Below are 19,519 nucleotides of genomic sequence, written 5' to 3' on the forward strand. Positions count from 1 at the left end.
GACCCAGAAGTGAAATTCAAAGGTGTTATCAGCTGTTCCTGTAGTAAAGAACCATGATAGGACCTTTAAGAGATGCGTGTTAGCACGTCTCTGCAGTATAAAACAGGAATGAAACAGGAAATACTCATCATGTATGTAGCAGCCTAGATGTGAGGAACTTTTCAGTACCTGTATTACTCATATCTTGTATTATTTATGTAGAAAAGTCCACCCTCCACCACATTTTCCATCAGAAACGAGCAGATACATCTGCATGGCTGATATTAGCCATTAGCATATTACAGATAAATTAGTATGGGCCTATACATGTATGACAGCAATTAGGCAACATGTGGAGTAAACTACTTTGGCTCCCTATATTCTAATCCTTTTTTTTTTTATAACTACCACATGACGATATCAATATCAATTGGAAAAATATCCAGCATCAGCTGAGCTCTGTTTTTCATTTTATTCAGCTTCTTAGTATCTTACCTGACTCAGTGGTGAACTGCTGTCTAGTGGTATCCATGTCTCCTAGTTCCCCATCCACTCTGTCCGAGGGCAGTCTATGTGACCTTGCTGCTGTCCTGTACATGAGAGGATCCATGTCTCCATTCTGGAGTCCATTAGGAGGAATCCTCACTGGGTGAACAAAGTGTGGCCCTCCGGAGGGAGGAGCCTTGTATGTCATGGCTTTGCTTATTCTGTCCCCTAAAGCAGGTTTCCCAGGTCCAAGACCCACCTTCCTCTGCTTCTGAGTGGGTCCTGACCCTCCACTTCCAATCCCTAGAACAGCTCCTACTCTAACCCCAACAGCTGGGCCTAAAGTCCTTTTCTTCTTTCGGGCCTCAGACCGAGCTCGGGAGTTTTCTGTAGCAGATGGCTGGCTGGTGATGAGGGGCTCTGGACGATTTTTTGGAACTTTGGGCCGTTTGTGTGAGTGCAGTCTCAAGCTGTTGAACTGGTCAATGAATTCCTCGCAGTGCAGTAGGTGATGCTCTGGCTCCCATGTGTCCTCCTTACTTCCATAACCTTTCCACCTTATCAGGTACTCCCACTTACCCTTCTTGTTCCGCCTCTTGTCCACGATCCGCTCCACCTGAAAGCAGCATACAGAAAGGTAGGCAGATAGTATTTTAATGACCTTAACCATTTTTGAAATACTGATTTACTAGTTTTTTTTACTCCCAAAATATGAAGAAATGAAGAAAAATAAACCGTATGTACTGATAAACTGATCAGCACAAGGGTTCACACAGTGCATTAGACAAAGAGATGTTACATGTTAAATCATTCTTAAAAAGGAAAAATTAAATGAATACAGTCTCAAACGGAATATAAAAATAAGAACAGTTCATAAGACGATTTTATGTTGCAGAATTGTGGGTGTACTTCATTGCCAAACACCATAGCTGCATTGTGGGTCTAAAACTTGCTGTGAATATTTATGAACCCGAGGATGAAACCTCTTGTTTTTTGGTTTAAAGGCATCATTGGGTCAAAACTTGTACTTTGTCGGGGCGCCTGATTGGCTCACCTGGTTGAGCGTGCGCCCCCTGTACAGAGGTTCAGTCCTTGTCGCAGCAGCCGCAGGTTCGGTTCCGACCTGGGCCCTTTGCTGCAGGTCGGACAGCCGCTAGAGGTCCCCGGGAATTAATGGTTTACATGATCCTGTTTATATCGGTCTAAAGTATATAACTATAACAGTTACAGCTTTATTTTTTTTTGCCAAAGAAAGCTAAGGACTTTCGCGCCATTATGTTGGACGCTCACGATGATGTCAATACGTCCGGTCCAAAATTGGCTGATAATTTAAGGTGGCGACAGTATATTATCCCGTTATGGCCGCAGGAGGTTGTTTACATGATACTTTATAAAATGATCATGAATAAAAACCATAACAGCTAGACTAGAGCATTATATATATATATATATATATATATATATATATATATATATATATATATATACACACACATACATATATATACATCAGGCCAAAAGTTTGGACACACCTTCTCATTCAATGCGTTTTTTAATTTATTTTCATGACTATTTACATCGTAGATTCTCACTGAAGGGAACAAAACTATGAATGAACACATATGGAATTATGTACTTAACAAAAAAGTGTGAAATAACTGAAAACATGTCTTATATTTTAGATTCCTCAAAGTAGCCCCCCTTTGCTTTTTTGATAACTCTGCAAACCCTTGGTGTTCTCTCAATGAGCTTCTTGAGGTAGTCACCTGAAATGGTTTTCACTTCACAGGTGTGCCTTGTCAGGGTTAATTAGTGGAATTTTTTCCCTTATTAATAAAAAAATAAAAAATAAAATATATATATATCACCTTTATGGTATTCTTCGGTAGCCTGAGTAACTTTAACCGTTGTTCATGTGAAATCTCAAAGACAGCCTGATGCTTTGTTTATAGACTATTTGTGGGTGGCTGTATGCTGTTTGACCTATCAATTCCTGTCAATAAAGTATAATAGGGTAAATTCTGTGTAGGGGGAGGAGGGGGGGGGAAGTGCGCTTGCGACTTACAAAGATACATAACAGCTACAAGTGTATGCACTACACAGAATTTACCCTATTATACTTTATTGACAGGAATTGATAGGTCAAACAGCATACAGCCACCCACAAATAGTCTATAAACAAAACATCAGGCTGTCTTTGAGATTTCACATGAACAACGGTTAAAGTTACTCAGGCTACCGAAGAATACCATAATTCCTCCGTTCAATTAGACCTAGGCGACGCCAAGCTTTCATCCATAACAAACAGCCATGTATGGGCTCTTCCAGTCTCTCCACTGCTGGCTGTTCCAATTTAATTGGAGAGAGGAGCAAGAGTGGTTAGGATGGTGACTGGCCTCTGATGAGCTGTTACCACCACCCAAGGGCGTAGCACAAAATTCTGGGCCCTGTAGAAAGGCATTTTCTATGGGCCCCTCCCCGCATCCACAGCTATTCATTCTAGCATCTTTTTGGGCCCTCCTCACAAGGGCCCTGGTACTCAGTCCCCTTTTTCCTCCCCCGAGTCCGACGCCTTTGCCATCACCATCAGCAGCCAGAGAGGACATTATTTCTTCAGCTTCTTCTTGCGTGTCTAACAGGGCTTGCAGCAGGTGAATTGGTCGTGCTATTAACATCATCGCTACACCATTTCTTAGTAAAACCAAAATCAATTAAACTGCCTTGTTTTCTTTTTGCCATGGCTATATGCTTACTGCAGAATCGATTTCAAGGACTTTGTACGCCGATTAATGGCCTCCAACGTTTATATGTTTTGAGTTAAGCCTACTAAACATGAGTTGAATTTGCACCGCAGCGCCGCCACGCCTTGATGCTCATGGCAATAACAGCATGTAGGCCTATAGTTATCTTTATTGAAGTGAATTAGGTTTAAATCGCCGTCATGCATGAATGAATTATATTTTTGCAGTTTTACACATAATAATCCAGTATGATCACATTACACAAAACTGAAATTGCAAGTTAAAATGACACACTTAATATTTTTAGAGACCCCCCCAAAATTTCACAAATCACGTTTTCAGGGGAGCCCATGTCTTATTAAGGCGAGCCGAGCTCCCCCTAGCTCCCCTGTAGTTCGCACCCTGAATCTGACGTGTTTTAATCAAATTTTACTCAATTAACACAAAAGATACTGATCTATCAATATCAATATTTCTAATAGAGATGCTCCGATACTGCCTAAAACGCTGGTATCAGTATCGGGAAGTACTGGAGTTTATGCACCGATCTGATACCACGTAATAAAGCCCTAAAGAAAATCTACGTTACAGTAGTTTATTTATGTTCTTTTTCCGTTTTAACTGACTGTCAAACTGGATAGGCTAATAAAAGAAAGTTCTACGGCATTCATTGTTTGTGTTTGTTCATGTTTCACAAAGAGTTTAACCTGAGCCAGACACATAACAAAGATAGAAATCATATCACATCCATACAGGCATAGTAGTATACAGTTGTTAAAACATAATAAAATATATGACACACTGGTATCGGATCGGTACTCAGTATCAGCCGATACGCAAGTTCAGGTATCGGAACCGGTATCGGGAAGCAAAAAATGGTATAGGGCCATCTCCATTTCTAAATGTAGAAACATGAACAAAATATTCTTTAAAAAGGTATATTTTGTGACATACGTCAAGTTTAAGATAAGGGCTCATTCCCTGCAGCAGAAGAAAGATAAGAGACCAGAGCGGAGCTGAGATGAGCTGCAGGCTGCCATCATTAGAAACCTTAAAGCTTTTCTAGAAACTAGAATAGCCTGTTTATTTTACACTTACATTAGGCCAACAGATAGATACCACAACCCATCAACAAATATTACTATTGGACCCAGGCACTAAATTATGTGCAGTAATCGAATAAACGCAGCATAAAAAGTGACACTCGTCAGAAACTATACAAATTCTTAACTAAATGTAAAGCATGAAATAACAATAGAAGAAAAAAAACAGGAACCTAAGATCTCCAGTTCAGTGGAAGAAAATAGTGACTATAGTATAGGTGTCTTCCTCTGTCAGCATGGACAGTGGAATTACTTTAGTCAGATAAATTATGGGCTATATAACACCAAAATACAGTACAGGCCAAATGTTTGGACACACCTTCTCATTCAATGCGTTTTTTAATTTATTTTCATGACTATTTACATTGTAGATTCTTACTGAAGGCATCAAAACTATGAATGAACACATATTGAATGATGTACTTAACAAAAAAGTGTGAAATAACTGAAAACATGTCTTATATTTTAGATTCTTCAAAGTAGCCACCCTTTGCTTTTTTTTTATTAATAAGGGAAAAAATTCCACTAATTAACCCTGACAAGGCACACCTGTGAAGTGAAAACCATTTCAGGTGACTACCTCTCATTGAGAGAACACCAAGGGTTTGCAGAGTTATCAAAAAAGCAAAGGGTGGCTACTTTGAAGAATCTAAAATAAAAGACATGTTTTCAGTTATTTCACACTTTTTTGTTAAGTACATAATTCCATATGTGTTCATTCATAGTTTTGATGCCTTCAGTGAGAATCTACGATGTAAATAGTCATGAAAATAAAGAAACACATTGAATGAGAAGGTGTGTCCAAACTTTTGGCCTGTACTGTATATGTTTACATTTTAAAAGTAGAGTTTAATATTCTTCAGCCAAGGACCCCTTACAAGATAGAGAATAAACCGGGGACCCCTCATGTATGTCCTTTGGAATAATTTGACGTAGCCCATTTTTTCCACATCTTAGTTATGTGAAAGAACGACAAAAGATATATGCATAGAAATATATTATAAATATATTAAACATATGTGCAGATTTGTAAGATTAGATTGTAATCTATTAAATATTTTAGAAATTTTAAAATATTATTTGTTAAATTGTGAAGCCTTTTATAAAAAAAAAAAATCTTTATATCATAATACTTTAAATCAATGAACATGAAAACTTTCCACGAACCCCTGGCAGAGTCTCACGGAACCCACTTTGAGAATAACTGGTATAAACAATAGATCAATGATATTCCATCATTTGCAAATAAGATAGTGTTGTCTACAAGCTTCACACAATGTGTGTGACTAATCATTCAAATAATTAATGAATCATCAGTTTGCGATTCAGTTTGATTGCATTCAACTTGATTTGCAATTCAGAAAGGTACTGAGGTTAAATTTGTGGTCAGCAAGCTGTTCATATTCCAAGATTTGATGAAGTATGGACAGCCCTCTTTTATAGAGACAGGATTTTGGCAGACCAAACTTTGGCTTTAATGCCATTGAATACTGTTTATTCAACTCCAAATGTTTGGTTTCAATTAAGTGATAATTGTGACAAACTATGTTATGACCAGGTATCTTAACTCCAATAATGTAATCTAACTTCTGCTGGTTTTCAATTTACAAATTTAACCTGGACATTCTAATTTTTGGTAATTTGATTCTTTTAAAACTATAGCATGTGCAATGAAAGCAGCCACAAAAAAAGGTTAAAGGGGCAAAAAACAGGACAAACTGAAGGTCTCAATCAATGTACTTTGTTTCAGACCATTGGTCCATCGTAAAAACGACAATTCAAACATCACTAACAGCCACACACACACACATCAACAAATCACAAACAATACATAACAGGACACATCAAATAGTCATACTCTACATACACACCACAATGAGACATCACAGTTGAGTAGACTGTCAGCATCACTGATTCTCAAAATGTACAAATCAAAACCTGCACCGTTGTTGACATTTCCCAGATGTATAACACACAAGTTGCTTGGATATCAATACATAGGTTTCTTTATCACTTGCACTATGGAAATCCCACAAAATAATACCCTCAGGCATCATGTAAGGCTCTTCTGATTTTGCAGCAGTCTCTTACAGTTCCTCTGAAGATAAATGCTGAATCCAGCTCTTTGGTCGTTAAGACTCTAAGCATACAGGTAAAGAAAAGATAAAGTTTTGGTAAGTGTATGTTAAACAATAGGACATTTAGACATGGTGTTGGGCCGCGAGACTGATGAAGGAAAAATGGTTGGAAGGTTTCATCAGAGGCTTTAGTGCAGCTGTGGTAATAACTGCTCATCATGTTCTCAGATGTGCTGCGCACATTAACAGGAGTTAACAGCCTTTGATTCGCGAGCCGCAGGGATGCCACAGAAATGAACAGACGATTAGGTTGCATACAGTCCCAAACAATGTCACACTTAACAGCATTGCAGAGAGAGATGCATGCAGAGAAAACAAGAGAAGGAAGGAGAAAGCGTGTGGTAAACTTCTGTACGCAGACCAGAAATGTTCAGAAACTTGTAGGAGCTGGCAGAGAATGAGTAAATGTGGGGCATCAGTATCCTTCAACACCAACCATATGGTACTGTTTTCATCAAATGGTGTGTATAAATTCTGATAAACCATCAGCAAGTTGACATGAGGACCAAACAGATTGGCTCTGTCTACATTGAGCTGTCTAAATTTTAAAACACTATTGATAGGTTTGGTATGTGTGCATGCAGATGTTTTGATTTGTACTCATCGGACTGGTCATCATCTTTGAGGTCTCCCAACATCATTTCGGAGTCATCACTCGATATCAACTATTTTCATTTTCAATGCCTAAACAATCAACAACAGGAAATCATTTAAATCTTTATCCACTTTTCAATTGCCAAACAACAGAACTGAGCATCACAGCCAACATATGGTTGTATGGTAGTTAAACGCGTTATTAATGGCGTTAACGCGAACCCATTTTAACGGCGTACATTTTTTATCGCGAGATTAACGTTCTTTTTGGCCTAACAAACTTTGTAGTTTTTTTCACATGCTGTTGCAACAACTAGTTATGTTAGAAAAACTACAACACCACACCTGATCTAATTAGACAGGAAACAAAACAACAGGCACGCCGCACACACTTGTTTGGGCTTGCAAGCCGGCCAAAGAGTAGTAGGCTAACGTTACGTTTTGAGTGGAGGCGAGCGCGAGACGCCGAAATGGATGCCAATAAGATTCTGAATGGTAAGTGGGCAACAATGGATGACTTCAGATAGAAGCACATGGATACCACAACTAAGAACAAACTTACTGCAGCCATAGCTAAATGGGTTCAGGTGAGAATGTTAGTGTGAAATTGAACACTACAGTATATGCCAATGATGTTTTCAATAAAAAAACATTTGCACAAAGCAAGCCAATCCACTTTTCCATGTTGATGAGAGCATTAAAATGAGAAAAAAATTAATGGGACAAAATGAAATCAAGGGACATTTAGAATAGATAAAAATGTGCGATTAATTGCGAGTTAACTATGACATTAATGGGATTAATCGCGATTAAATATTTTAATCGTTTGACAGCACTAATGGTTATATAAGATAAACACAGTTTTAGAGTGGACGGGGTGCTGAAATGGAGCGAAAAAGATCCATTTATAATTGTAACCACCTTTGTGTGGATATACTGTTCATATATTTTGCCCCTGCCACCACTATTTTTCTTCTTACGTATGTTCAAATTTCCTTGCAATAATAATACAAAGATCAATCTTAATGTTTATTAATGAAAATAATGAGTGTGGAGTAGGGTTGTGCCGATGGACGATATCATCGTCCATCGTGATGGAGAGCCACCATCGTGATGCCACGCCCCCCAACTTGTCAGACACACACTAATCCTAGTCGCGGGCACTGGACGGGAAATTGACAAGTGTGTCTTAAACTAGCAAAGACACTTGAGTGGAAGCTACTTTTTTCCCCCTTATATGCAACCTATTTGTGAAAAAGACCATCGCTTTGAGCAGACTGGATTGGCTGTAGGAATACATTCTCTCTCTCTCTCTCTCCCTGTGAGTTGTAGCTTGCTCTACCTGCTAGTAACGGACACAGCGGTCTCGAGCGAGAGAGAATTTTTTTTAACGTGCATCAATAAGTAAGTCTGATGTCCTGTAGGTACGGGACGATGTTATGCAGGATTTATGAATGTACGTTAGCAACAGTAGGCTAATTCACGAGGGTGCTATTTTACAGTGGGGAGAACAAGTATTTAATACACTGCAGATTTTGCAGGTTTTCCCACTTACAAAGCATGTAGAAGTCTGTAATGTTTATCATAGGTACTCTTCAACTGTGAGTGACGGAATCAAAAACAAAAATCCAGAAAATCACATTGTATGATTTTTAAGTAATCATTTGCATTTTATTGCATGACATCAGTATTTGATACATCAGAAAAGCAGAACTTAATATTTGATACAGAAACCTTTGTTTGCAATTACAGAGATCATACGTTTCCTGTAGTTCTTGACCATGTTTGCACACACTGCAGCAGGGATTTTGGACCACTCCTCCATACAGACCTTCTCCAGATCCTTCAGGTTTCGGGGCTGTCGCTGGGCAATACGGACTTTCAGCTCCCTCCAAAGATTTTCTATTGGGTTCAGGTCTGGAGACTGGCTAGGCCAGTCCAGGACCTTGAGATGCTTCTTACGGAGCCACTCCTTAGTTGCTCTGACTGTGTGTTTCGGGTCGTTGTCATGCTGGAAGACCCAGCTTCAATGCTCTTACTGAGGGAAGGAGGTTGTTGGCCAAGATCTCGTGATACATGGCCCCATCCATTCTCCCCTCAATACGGTGCAGTTGTCCTGTCCCCTTTGCAGAAAAGCATCCCCAAAGAATGATGTTTCCACCTCCATGCTTCACGGTTGGGATGGTGTTCTTGGGGTTGTACTCATCCTTCTTCTTCCTCCAAACACGGCGAGTGGAGTTTAGACCAAAAAGCTCTATTCTTGTCTCATCAGACCACATTACCTTCTCCCATTCCTCCTCTGGATCATCCAGATGGTCATTGGCAAACTTCAGACGGGCCTGGACATGCGCTGGCTTGAGCAGGGGGACTTTGTGTGCGCTGCAGGATTTTAATCCATGACGGCGTAGTGTGTTACTAATGGTTTTCTTTGAGACTGTGGTCCCAGCTCTCTTCAGGTCATTGACCAGGTCCTGCTGTGTAGCTCTGGGCTGATCCCTCACCTTCCTCATGATCATTGATGCCCCATGAGGTGAGATCTTGCATGGAGCCTCAGACCGAGGGAGATTGACCATCATCTTGAACTTCTTCCATTTTCTAATAATTGCTCCAACAGTTGTTGCCTTCTCACCAAGCTGCTTGCCTATTGTCCTGTAGCCCATCCCAGCCTTGTGCAGGTCTACAATTTAATCCCCGATGTCCTTACACAGCTCTCTGATCTTGGCCATTGTGGAGAGGTTGGAGAGGTTGGAGTCTGTTTGATTGAATGTGTGGACAGGTGTCTTTTAAAACAGGTAACAAGTTCAAACAGGTGCAGTTAATACAGGTAATGAGTGGCGAACAGGAGGGCTTCTTAAAGAAAATCTAACAGGTCTGTGAGAGCCGGAATTCTTACTGGTTGGTAGGTGATCAAACACTTATGTCATGCAATAAAATGCAAATTAATTATTTAAAAATCATACAATGTGATTTTCTGGATTTCTGTTTTAGATTCCGTCTCTCACAGTTGAAGTGTACCTATGCTAAAAATTACAGACCTCTAAATGCTTTGTAAGTAGGAAAACCTGCAAAATCGGCAGTGTATCAAATACTTGTTCTCCCCACTGTATGTGTGAGCCAATATTGCGCATCTGTTCATGTGTGCTGCAAGAGTTATGTTTCTGTTTATTGAATGCGTTATTCAATGCAAACATAACCGAGAATGTAGTTTAATCTAAGTAATGAAGGTATATTAGGTTATTACTGTCGCTCTGTTGAAGGCAAACATCCCACTGTCGTTACGCAGATCACGGACATCTGATTGACTTTACTGCACCGTAGTTAACTGAAAGTAGGTCAAGTTTTAAAAAACTGCCCCTACCAGCAGGGCGGCATAGCCATGTAATACGGTCTATTTACAGAGGGCATTTTAAATGTATGTCTGATCGTTTCTATGTTAACTGTTAGCCCATAGTAGTAGAAAAAAATATTTATGTAAAGAGATATAGTAAAATAAAAAGTGCTTAACCCCAAACACCCCCCCGACGATATCCATCGCCATGTTTTACTGCAAACATCGTCAACTGCCAATTTAGGGGACATCGCCCAACCCTAGTGTGGAGGCTATATCATACTTTATTTTCCTAATCCACAGATGTCACAGGAATATTCAATATCCATTCTAAACTTTAATATAGCAGGGTCTTTCCTGCATAGAGGAATTTTTGGCGCCCCTTAAGATGACTAAGATTGGTCAGCATGGGCTGCTTGTGATTTCTCCTGCAAGTTTCTGATGCCGGTAGAGAGTGATCAGAGTAATTACAAAATGAAGGATGTTAAAGAAATTATTTATATTCAGTGTAGGGATGCATCGAATCCAGGATTCGGGTTCGGATTCGGCCAAATATAGTTTTTTTTGATGAGGTTCGGTTTCTGCCAAACCTTAGAATTCTTTTCCACCGAACCCTACGCTACGGTCGACGTAATGACGCCGCCGTTGATTACAGGAAGGTGTAGGTGGACCGTTCACTGCAGTAGGCTGTGAGAAAGTGAAAATGGAACTTGTGAGCAGAACTTGTTTGGCAGTACTTTCATTCAAAAGAAGGCGATTCAAGTCAAGTTACATGTTCAATTTGCAATGCCGATTTGTCTCGTGGTGGCAAGGGTCCTAAACAATACACAACATTGCCGCTGTTAAAACATATGCGAGTGTGCATGAAGGAATCTACAGACACCAGCCAATATGCAGCAACTTCAGGTATGGCAAAGGAAGGACTGCCACAGCTAAAAACTTGTGTTAACCAGACTCTCGAAAAATGAGTCTCCCTACAGTGGGAGCGGAGCGACCGAATGGCCGGCCGTTAGCTATCTAATTTCACCCACCCAACATGCCTTCATCATACACTGGTTAGCGAAAATTTGCCAAACAAAATTGTCACTCATCACCTTCGATGTGAAAAAAGCATTTGAATTCAACATTAAGTTGCTACATTTAACTATTTTAGAGCCTGTGGACGTTGTTCGCTTCATTAATGTGTTTACTGTGTTAATAGACTGAGGATGGGAGTAGGATTCGGTATTCGGTTTCGGATTCGGCAGAATCTTAACCAGTGGATTCGGTATTCAGCCAAACAAAATTCGGTGCATCCCTAATTCAGTGACGCACAGCTAGAAAAGACCTGCTCACTGCAGACCTTCAGCTAACATCGATTCAACACTGAATGAATCAAAACCTACGCTACAGAGAGATTCCCCAAACCTTTGCGTCTACTATAAATCCAGCTCAAGGAAGTGTTTGAAAACAGTAACAGGAGTAACCAGCCTTTGATGGGTGAGCGGCAGGCGTGTCACTGAAATGAACTGGAGATTTGAATGTTTACAGTCCCAGACAATGTCACACTTAACCATATAACAGCATAGCAGAGATACGTGCAAAGAAAAGGAGAAGGAATGTGGAGGAGGCAGATAAAAGGGCAAAGTTGCATACACAGACCAAAGAGGTTTAGTGACACTTGGCACTTCAGTATGAGTTGGAAGACTGGAGGTGGGCATTCTCCCCCCCATCATCCAACCTAAAGCATAGGAAGAACCTACAGTGGTCTGTCAAGACAGGAGTGTGATGTATACACTGACATCACTTTTGGGAGTGGTTACAGGTGCAACAGTAAAACTCACCATACCAGGAAGTAACACCCAAGCTACATGCACAACCAACAACCATATTTCCTGAATACATCCAGCCAATGCAATGACAGTTGACATTAATGTTGTATTATCCAATAATATCAAAAGAAAATACTGTATGCATATGCTTCAACGCAGTGTAAAAATTAATGACAAAATGAAATAATTACCAACACATGTGCTGTATTTATTAAAATAAAGCACCATGTTAGAGTCACAGTGGACAGGGACTTTTGGTTTCTGTTTATCAAACTTGAATTTAAACTTGACAATCAACTTGCGGTGGCTTGTGATTATTTTGTGCTTCTTTAATTTGTCTTATCACTTCATCTCATTTTCATTTCCCATGAACGTGTCTGTATTGCCCCCTAATGTATCATGGCAATCCATCCAGTCTTGAGACATTTCACTCTGCACTAAAAATGTCAACCGTGTGTGGCGTAAAAGTCAGGGGATCACCCAGTGTTGCTAACTATTTTCAATGAAAAGTAGCTAAAGCCTGCTCGAAAGAAGGAAAAGTCAGGGGATCATTACAGTCATTTGGATTTATCCTCTAGGCATCATGGATATTTGTCCCAAATTTCAGTGTGGCGAAATAAGATGCAACTTCAAGCAGAGCTTCAGAGTTTCTGCAATAAAGAAAAACTGAAGCAGTAGGGGTAGGGGAAAGAAATCGATACAGCATAGTATCGCGATATTTTCCGTGGCAATACTGTATCAATACACAGACGCCAAGTATTGATCTTTTATTAGGCTATATATGTCTTGGTCAGTTTATCTGCTTGACAGTCCCATTTTGGAGCAATACAACTGAAGTGAGATAAACAAACAGAGCAATGTATCTTTTTAGATAAGACAGATGTTGACAAAGTTTCCTTTTTGGGACATCATTTGAAATTGGGAAAAATGTTGAAGAAGGAAAAAAGGTAATAATTTCAATATATCGCAGAATATTGCAATATGTTTAAACTCACAATAATTGTATTGTGACATAAGTATCGTGATGATATCGTATCATGAGGCCTCTGGTGATTCCCACCCCTATGAATCAGTGCCTTTAGTTGTAAATCCATGACTGTTTTTAACCATCATTGACAATGACTGTGAAGAAATTGAATTAAAATGTGTCACCTTCTATTGCAATTAGGGCTGCATGATTATGGACAAAATGATAATCACGATTATTTTTATCAATATTGAGATCACGATTAATTATGACGATTATTTGTTGATTTAACCAAAACAAATTTTATTGTCACATAGGCTAATTATAACTGCTTTTACATCCATATTGTGCTACATTCCTGCTAATACATCCATATTGTGCTACATTCCTCCTTTATTGAAGGATACTGTGAAGGAGTATGCCATTTCAGCGGTTGTGCGACCGCTTTCCATACATGCACGTTTGCCGTAAGGTATCTATCTACCTGACGAAATAGCAACGTGGATTTTGGTGGCTCATTACACTGCTACTTAAATGTCTGCGTTGCACTCTGATGTTCCGAAACCCACGTTAGAAGCAACATAAATATTGCTGCATGTCATGCTAATAAACACTAATAACACGTTACACTGCAGGTAACGTTAGCCTACCATTAGCCACAGTAATAACTGGATTGGTGTGACAGGATTCCAACAGTGGGACGTCAAACAGTCTGCTGCTAAAGCTATGAGCTAAAAGACACAAACTAGCACTGGTCACTGCTGTTGTCTGAAACAAAACGGACAGGACAAAATGTTGCGTTTACTGGTAAACTGGTAAACATTGTGACCGGCTTATGATGACCGACTGCTACCTGTTGTGGAATTTTCCTCACGTTACTCTGTCCTCTGTGACTGTCTACATCTAAAAACTAAGCTGCGCGGTGGAGGGAACAACTCTGATTGGCTCACGGAGGCACGTGATCAGACAGTGGTTTATGGAGCGCTAGATTGGCTTTGCAAAAACTTTGATAAGGAGCGTTCTATGAACGGAATGACGCATTTTAAATATCGCTCGATCACGCAAATTTGATCGTGGGAAGCCAAAATGGATCGTGATTAAAATTCGATTAATTGTGCAGCCATAAATGCAATCTTTTGTTCTTCATAAATGAATATACAAACTTTTGACGGACACATTTCAAGCCTACAGGAGGCGAGTATTTGATGCTTAAATTTTGGGTGGAGATTATTAGATGTCAGATGTTGACTGTAAACAAATAAACAAAAAAAGGTATTAAAGACAATGGGAAAACCTTAACTTCTACATTTCTTTAACAGGAAGTCTATAGATAATGTTGTTCTTTTATGCTATGCTAAATAAAGTGTGAGCAGTGAGGATCTCTGAACAGCACCTGACCCCAGCAACTGTTGTTTTCTTAACTACATTGTAGAATTGGCATTGTTACGTTCGTTCACGATGCTTCAGCTGCCTCAATGCATTTTACAAAGTCGGCAGAACGCCTGGCCTTTATCCACGCTTTTGCAAAAATGTTTCACACATTCCTTCTCAGATGGTTTGATGTCATGATGTATGCTCAACACAACTTGCTAGTTTACCCCTTTTTCCACTAAGAAAAAGAACAATGGCCTAGTTTTAAAGATAGGTCTATAAATCATCCTATGAAGCACCTCCTTGACTACCTAACTTCTTTCCAAAATATGTATCTTCTAAACTTCCACTTTTCAAACTTGTAACAGCTATATTTTAACTTTTACACTCCTGTATTCTCTTACAGATCCATCAAGCAAACCACTTCTACATAACATTAGCTAGTTCATTTATGCTGGCACTCCCAGCATGCACAAACTTCTCAAAATGATTACTACATAAACTCCAACATAGGAGACATTGTTCTCCATATTTCAAATGTTGTTTTTTTAATAAAAGCTGTACAGCACCAACAAACTCTGGTCAGCTACTCAATTTTGGTCACTCTAAACAGAACTGTCATCCAGCTGGTAGTAGGAAAAGACTCAATCGACTGTTGATGGGCCGTTGCAACACATTGTTACAAACCAAAATAATTCATATTTTGTGAGCGATAAACCAGTAACCTGAAAATTAATCAACTTCCAGCGACAACAGGGTAAATGTGCAGGCAGGTTACACATCAAACCAACGGCTCACGTGGAATAAACAGCATTTTTCAATCTAGTACAATATTGCCAACAACTCTTAATTAGCTGCTTGTAATTACTGAACAATATGACTGTGGCGAATATGAATGTGGCATAAAACAAACTAAGCTAAGTATGTATAATGAAGCTTTACCCAACTGAAAGAAAAATAATAAATAAAGCTGAAAATATGTAGTTAAAGTCTATGTTGTGCTAAATTGAAAACGAAAAACAATAAAAGTAAATAAAACTGTCAATAGCCAAAAACATATGAACACAAGGGGGTGGGAATGTCTTAACAGGGACTTATTAATATGTCAAATATAGATATTCTTTTTGGCAGCACCTAACATGTTATCACTTTCCAGATTCAATATGTTTCCTGGATAAAGGGCAATAATAAAAAAAAGAATAGCTAGGGCTCACTGTTAAATATAACAGTTTGTGGAAAAGGCAATTACCAACTCCTTCTCACTTATTTACTATATTGTTTTCTAACAGATGCTTGAATGATAATACATTGTCAGTGCTGTGGGCAGATAATGTTATCTACTTTAACACTCAAGAGAGGACCCCCACGTTTTTCTTTAGATAGACATGTTTTGTAGCATGTTTGAAATGTGTAAGCTACTTTAAAAATGGGGGGGCATTGTTTAGTCTAACTAAATTTGTTTGTCCTTGGAAGTCAGCAGACATTCGCAGCCACTCCATCTCTCTCGGTCACCACCATGAACTGAAACATATGACACCATGTCAGCATAACAAAGGCTATAATGACAGCAGCCATAAGTGCTCTGATTCAGTGAAGCTGATGTAGAAACCAGGCTTCATGCAAATTCTGGCGCCGGTTCCAGAGTGATGTTGCGCACGAGGGCAGCATGACCTTCCTGCCACCCTTTTGGGCAACTTTTACGCCCCAAACTGTCTGAGTCCTAATTTCACTAAATCGCACCATCAACCGTGAAAGAAGCTCACACAGACTTGTTTACACCGCTCGGCTCGATAAAAATAAACTGGGTGTCTCATCTTAAGTGCCAAACAGCCTTCGAAACAGTCACGCCGCTGTAAAAGCTGTGATGACAAAATATATTTTGGCAATGTATGCGCACCTTCAGAACCATCACTCCGTCTGTAGCTATTCACCATGTTGGTCCGCTCAGCGCTGCTGTCACTTTACCACGACTTTCAACTCGGCGACAGACTGAAGAGTTCAGCCCGTAAATGACATCTTATCTATTTACAACAGCGCAGCAGTGAAGAATTATTTTAAAGTAGGCTACATCAGAAGCGACACAAAGTATAAGCATAAATTAACCAACCTTGTCTTCGCAAAGCATGAGAAGGGTTAGTTTCGCCTGTTAAAGGGCTTAGTACACCGCTTTTTACATACGCGACGCCCTCCCCTTTACTTCCTAATTCCATTATTCGTCAATATTACAGAGCATTTTCCATGCGCATGGTGTTATACTACCTCGTAAAGGTCTCCTGAAGCCATTCTGGGGTGCGGACTCCGGCGGCGCGGTGTTCTTGCCTGCCTTGTTGGCTTTTTCTGGACCCTATACTCTCTCGGTGTTTCGGCGAAAGCCCCGATAGACGGGAATTAGCGAGCAGCCGTGTTATTCTGAGCTATCCGCAGTAGCAGATCAGCAGACAGTGTCAATCGAGCACGGCGCTCTGCGATGGATCGTTCAACACTTAAAACAAACAACCATCGGGGCGGTGCTGTTTACCAAGACCCAAGTGGAGGACTGGAAATGTTAGTCCCCAGCTAAGAATGCACAGCCTGATGGTCTGCATGCGCCCTCTGTTGCAATCCAACTACTCAACGGGAGATATTATGCTAGATGCCTTGTGTTCAGAGACACCAGCTGAGACAGTTCCCTTTCTATGACCCACTCTCTACCTGTTCACTTTACTGCCAACGGAAGACCTGATTCACCCTTAATTTAGAGTAAACATCCAGAACTAATTTATTGGAACTATGTATAGCCTAATGAATGATGACTTGCTTGAAGCTGCAAAACTTGATGTTCATGCATACTGACCTGTGTGTCACCAAAAAATTGCCATCATTTTTGACAATATCCTGTTTATATAGGCATGGATAAAATGTATTAATCATTGAAATAAACAGTGTGCTGGCATGCAAAAGTATGATTGAAAAAAAGAAGTAGGCTAATATATATAGGCTAAATTATTTTCCATTTTATATCACCCTGTTGCACCTAATACAGTGACCTCATCCAACAAGGGGTTGGGCTGCTTATCATCACAACATAATAGTGTTCAGTGTTCAGTGTTGTAATCCACAGCTTTATGGTAGCCTAGGCTATATGGTAAAGGTCAATGTGCTAAGTAAGGCACCAAGTCAATTAGCATGTCATCATGACACATGTACAAATCCTCAAACCTTTTCATGCTTGACAAAATGCTAGATATTGTTGCAACAAACTTGTACACATTTAAGAGTGTGTGTGTGTGTGTGTGTGTGTGTGTGTGTGTGTGTGTTTGTGTGTTTGTGTGTGTGGCGAAACTGTGCTCTAGAGATCAAGAAATCCAAGTTCACTTTTCAAGATAGCCCTAAGACTCATCACAGCTGTGAGGCAGTTGTCAAGTGATTAATGCAGTGAAGCTATGTCGGTGATGAGGCACTCAGTTGACACAACCCTTGTCAAGGACAGAATGAAGGCAACAATTCAGAAAAGACAAAATGTTGTTTAAGACCCAGCCACAGCTTCCACTGTCCTAGAACTTTTTCCAAGATTTCTGGACACGTCAGTCTTGGTAAGAAAATAGTGATAAGTAAGTGTTAATTGGAGATTGTAGATTGCACATGCCATAAGGTCATTCACTGTATTCCCTGCTAACCCAATATAACGTATCATTGAACCACACCTGTGATTTTAATGTTTTGGCTGCTTTACTCAACGTTTTATGTACGTGGTACTTAAGGGGAGACAGTACAGGCAAAATCATCATTTTGAGTTTTGGGATTATTTTGCATTCATAGCATGTTTTCTTTCAGACTGTTGGTGGTAAAAAAACACAAATCAGAAATACACATTTAGATTTTTATTTTACCCACACTTAGTCCATTTGTGCCTGTAAATTTCTCCTAAATTCACCAACGTTGGCATTAGATAATGCCTTGTTTGCATATTTAAACACATATTTCAGAAAATTGCAATTATGTTTATTTTTCTGTAGAATGTGACTGTGAGGTGGCCACCATTTTTTTTTTTTTTGCTTTACCTGTTGCCTCCAACATCCAAGGGCGAGAAGTCTGCAAAGATTAGCGCAACGGTTGCTGCTGGCCGCCTGATGAAGTTTCTTAGGAAGATTGGGCCACTAATATACATCTGGTGCATGAGCTTTCAGAGTCTGTAAAAAAAACTTTAAAAACATCACAAAAACACATGAAAGAGATATCAGAATCAGTTGGCTTGTCATTTTGAGAACTTTTATTTTAAAAGATTTCAATTTGGCCCCATTACTGAAGTCTTGGTCAGCAGTTTGGAGGGCTTTGAGTCGCTGAATGAAACTTTTGATTTGTCTTCTGTTGTTGCACAACTCCCTGGGTTCCTTGTTGTCCACAGTGACTGTAAAAAGAAGGTTGTCCACAACATTTTACACTCTTAGTGTACATTTTGTTAAACCTATTAGTGTTACTAAACTGGAGTCCAGTGTAGCCTGGTAGTTTAGAATTTGTAACACTGACACTAGTATAGAGTAATAACACTACTCGGTGTTGACCAGTGTTGATTTTCAACTCGTTACAGGGTTGAATCAACTCCAGGTGAGTGTAAAAATAATAACACTTTTAAAGTGTTAATTTAACACTGAAAAGAGTGGACGCATATAGATACTTTCCTAGTGTTAAATTTAACACTCAGATTTAATTTAACACTGGTGATTTTGCTGTGTGACTTTGGAATGTTGTGGTTCAAACTGAAATGTTGAGAAATAAAGAGTGATAAACTATAGATAATTATGAGTTAACTTACTGTAGCTATGTCTTTTCCCTTGTATTAAATTCCCCTTGTAAGAAATATTTTTTTAATATCTGGAATATTCAGATTTTTTATGCCACACACAATATAACAATATTATTAAAATTATATTAATAATTTAAAATGATCAATTGAATTATGCAGTGTGAAAATCCATTAACAAGTCTTTTTTTTTCATTGACTTTCTTCCTTTTAAAATTTGA

The 19,519-nt window shown here is 39.4% G+C and overlaps 1 protein-coding gene across 1 annotated transcript in view; it reads right to left on the minus strand.

Annotated features, from left to right (window-relative positions):
• Positions 1-17,052, minus strand: part of LOC114559672 (chromodomain Y-like protein 2) — a 28,715-nt gene extending 11,663 nt beyond the window's left edge. The window contains exons 1-2 of the mRNA XM_028584477.1: positions 16,778-17,052; positions 475-1,081 (exon numbers count right to left, since the gene is read on the minus strand). Coding sequence (XP_028440278.1) covers positions 475-1,081; positions 16,778-16,801 — 631 coding nt within the window. The 5' untranslated portion in view covers positions 16,802-17,052. The remainder of the gene's footprint in view (positions 1-474; positions 1,082-16,777) is intronic.
• Between the last annotated feature and the right edge of the window lie 2,467 nt (positions 17,053-19,519).

The sequence above is a fragment of the Perca flavescens genome, chromosome 1 (assembly GCF_004354835.1).
Source record: "Perca flavescens isolate YP-PL-M2 chromosome 1, PFLA_1.0, whole genome shotgun sequence".
In the NCBI taxonomy this organism is placed as follows: domain Eukaryota; kingdom Metazoa; phylum Chordata; class Actinopteri; order Perciformes; family Percidae; genus Perca; species Perca flavescens.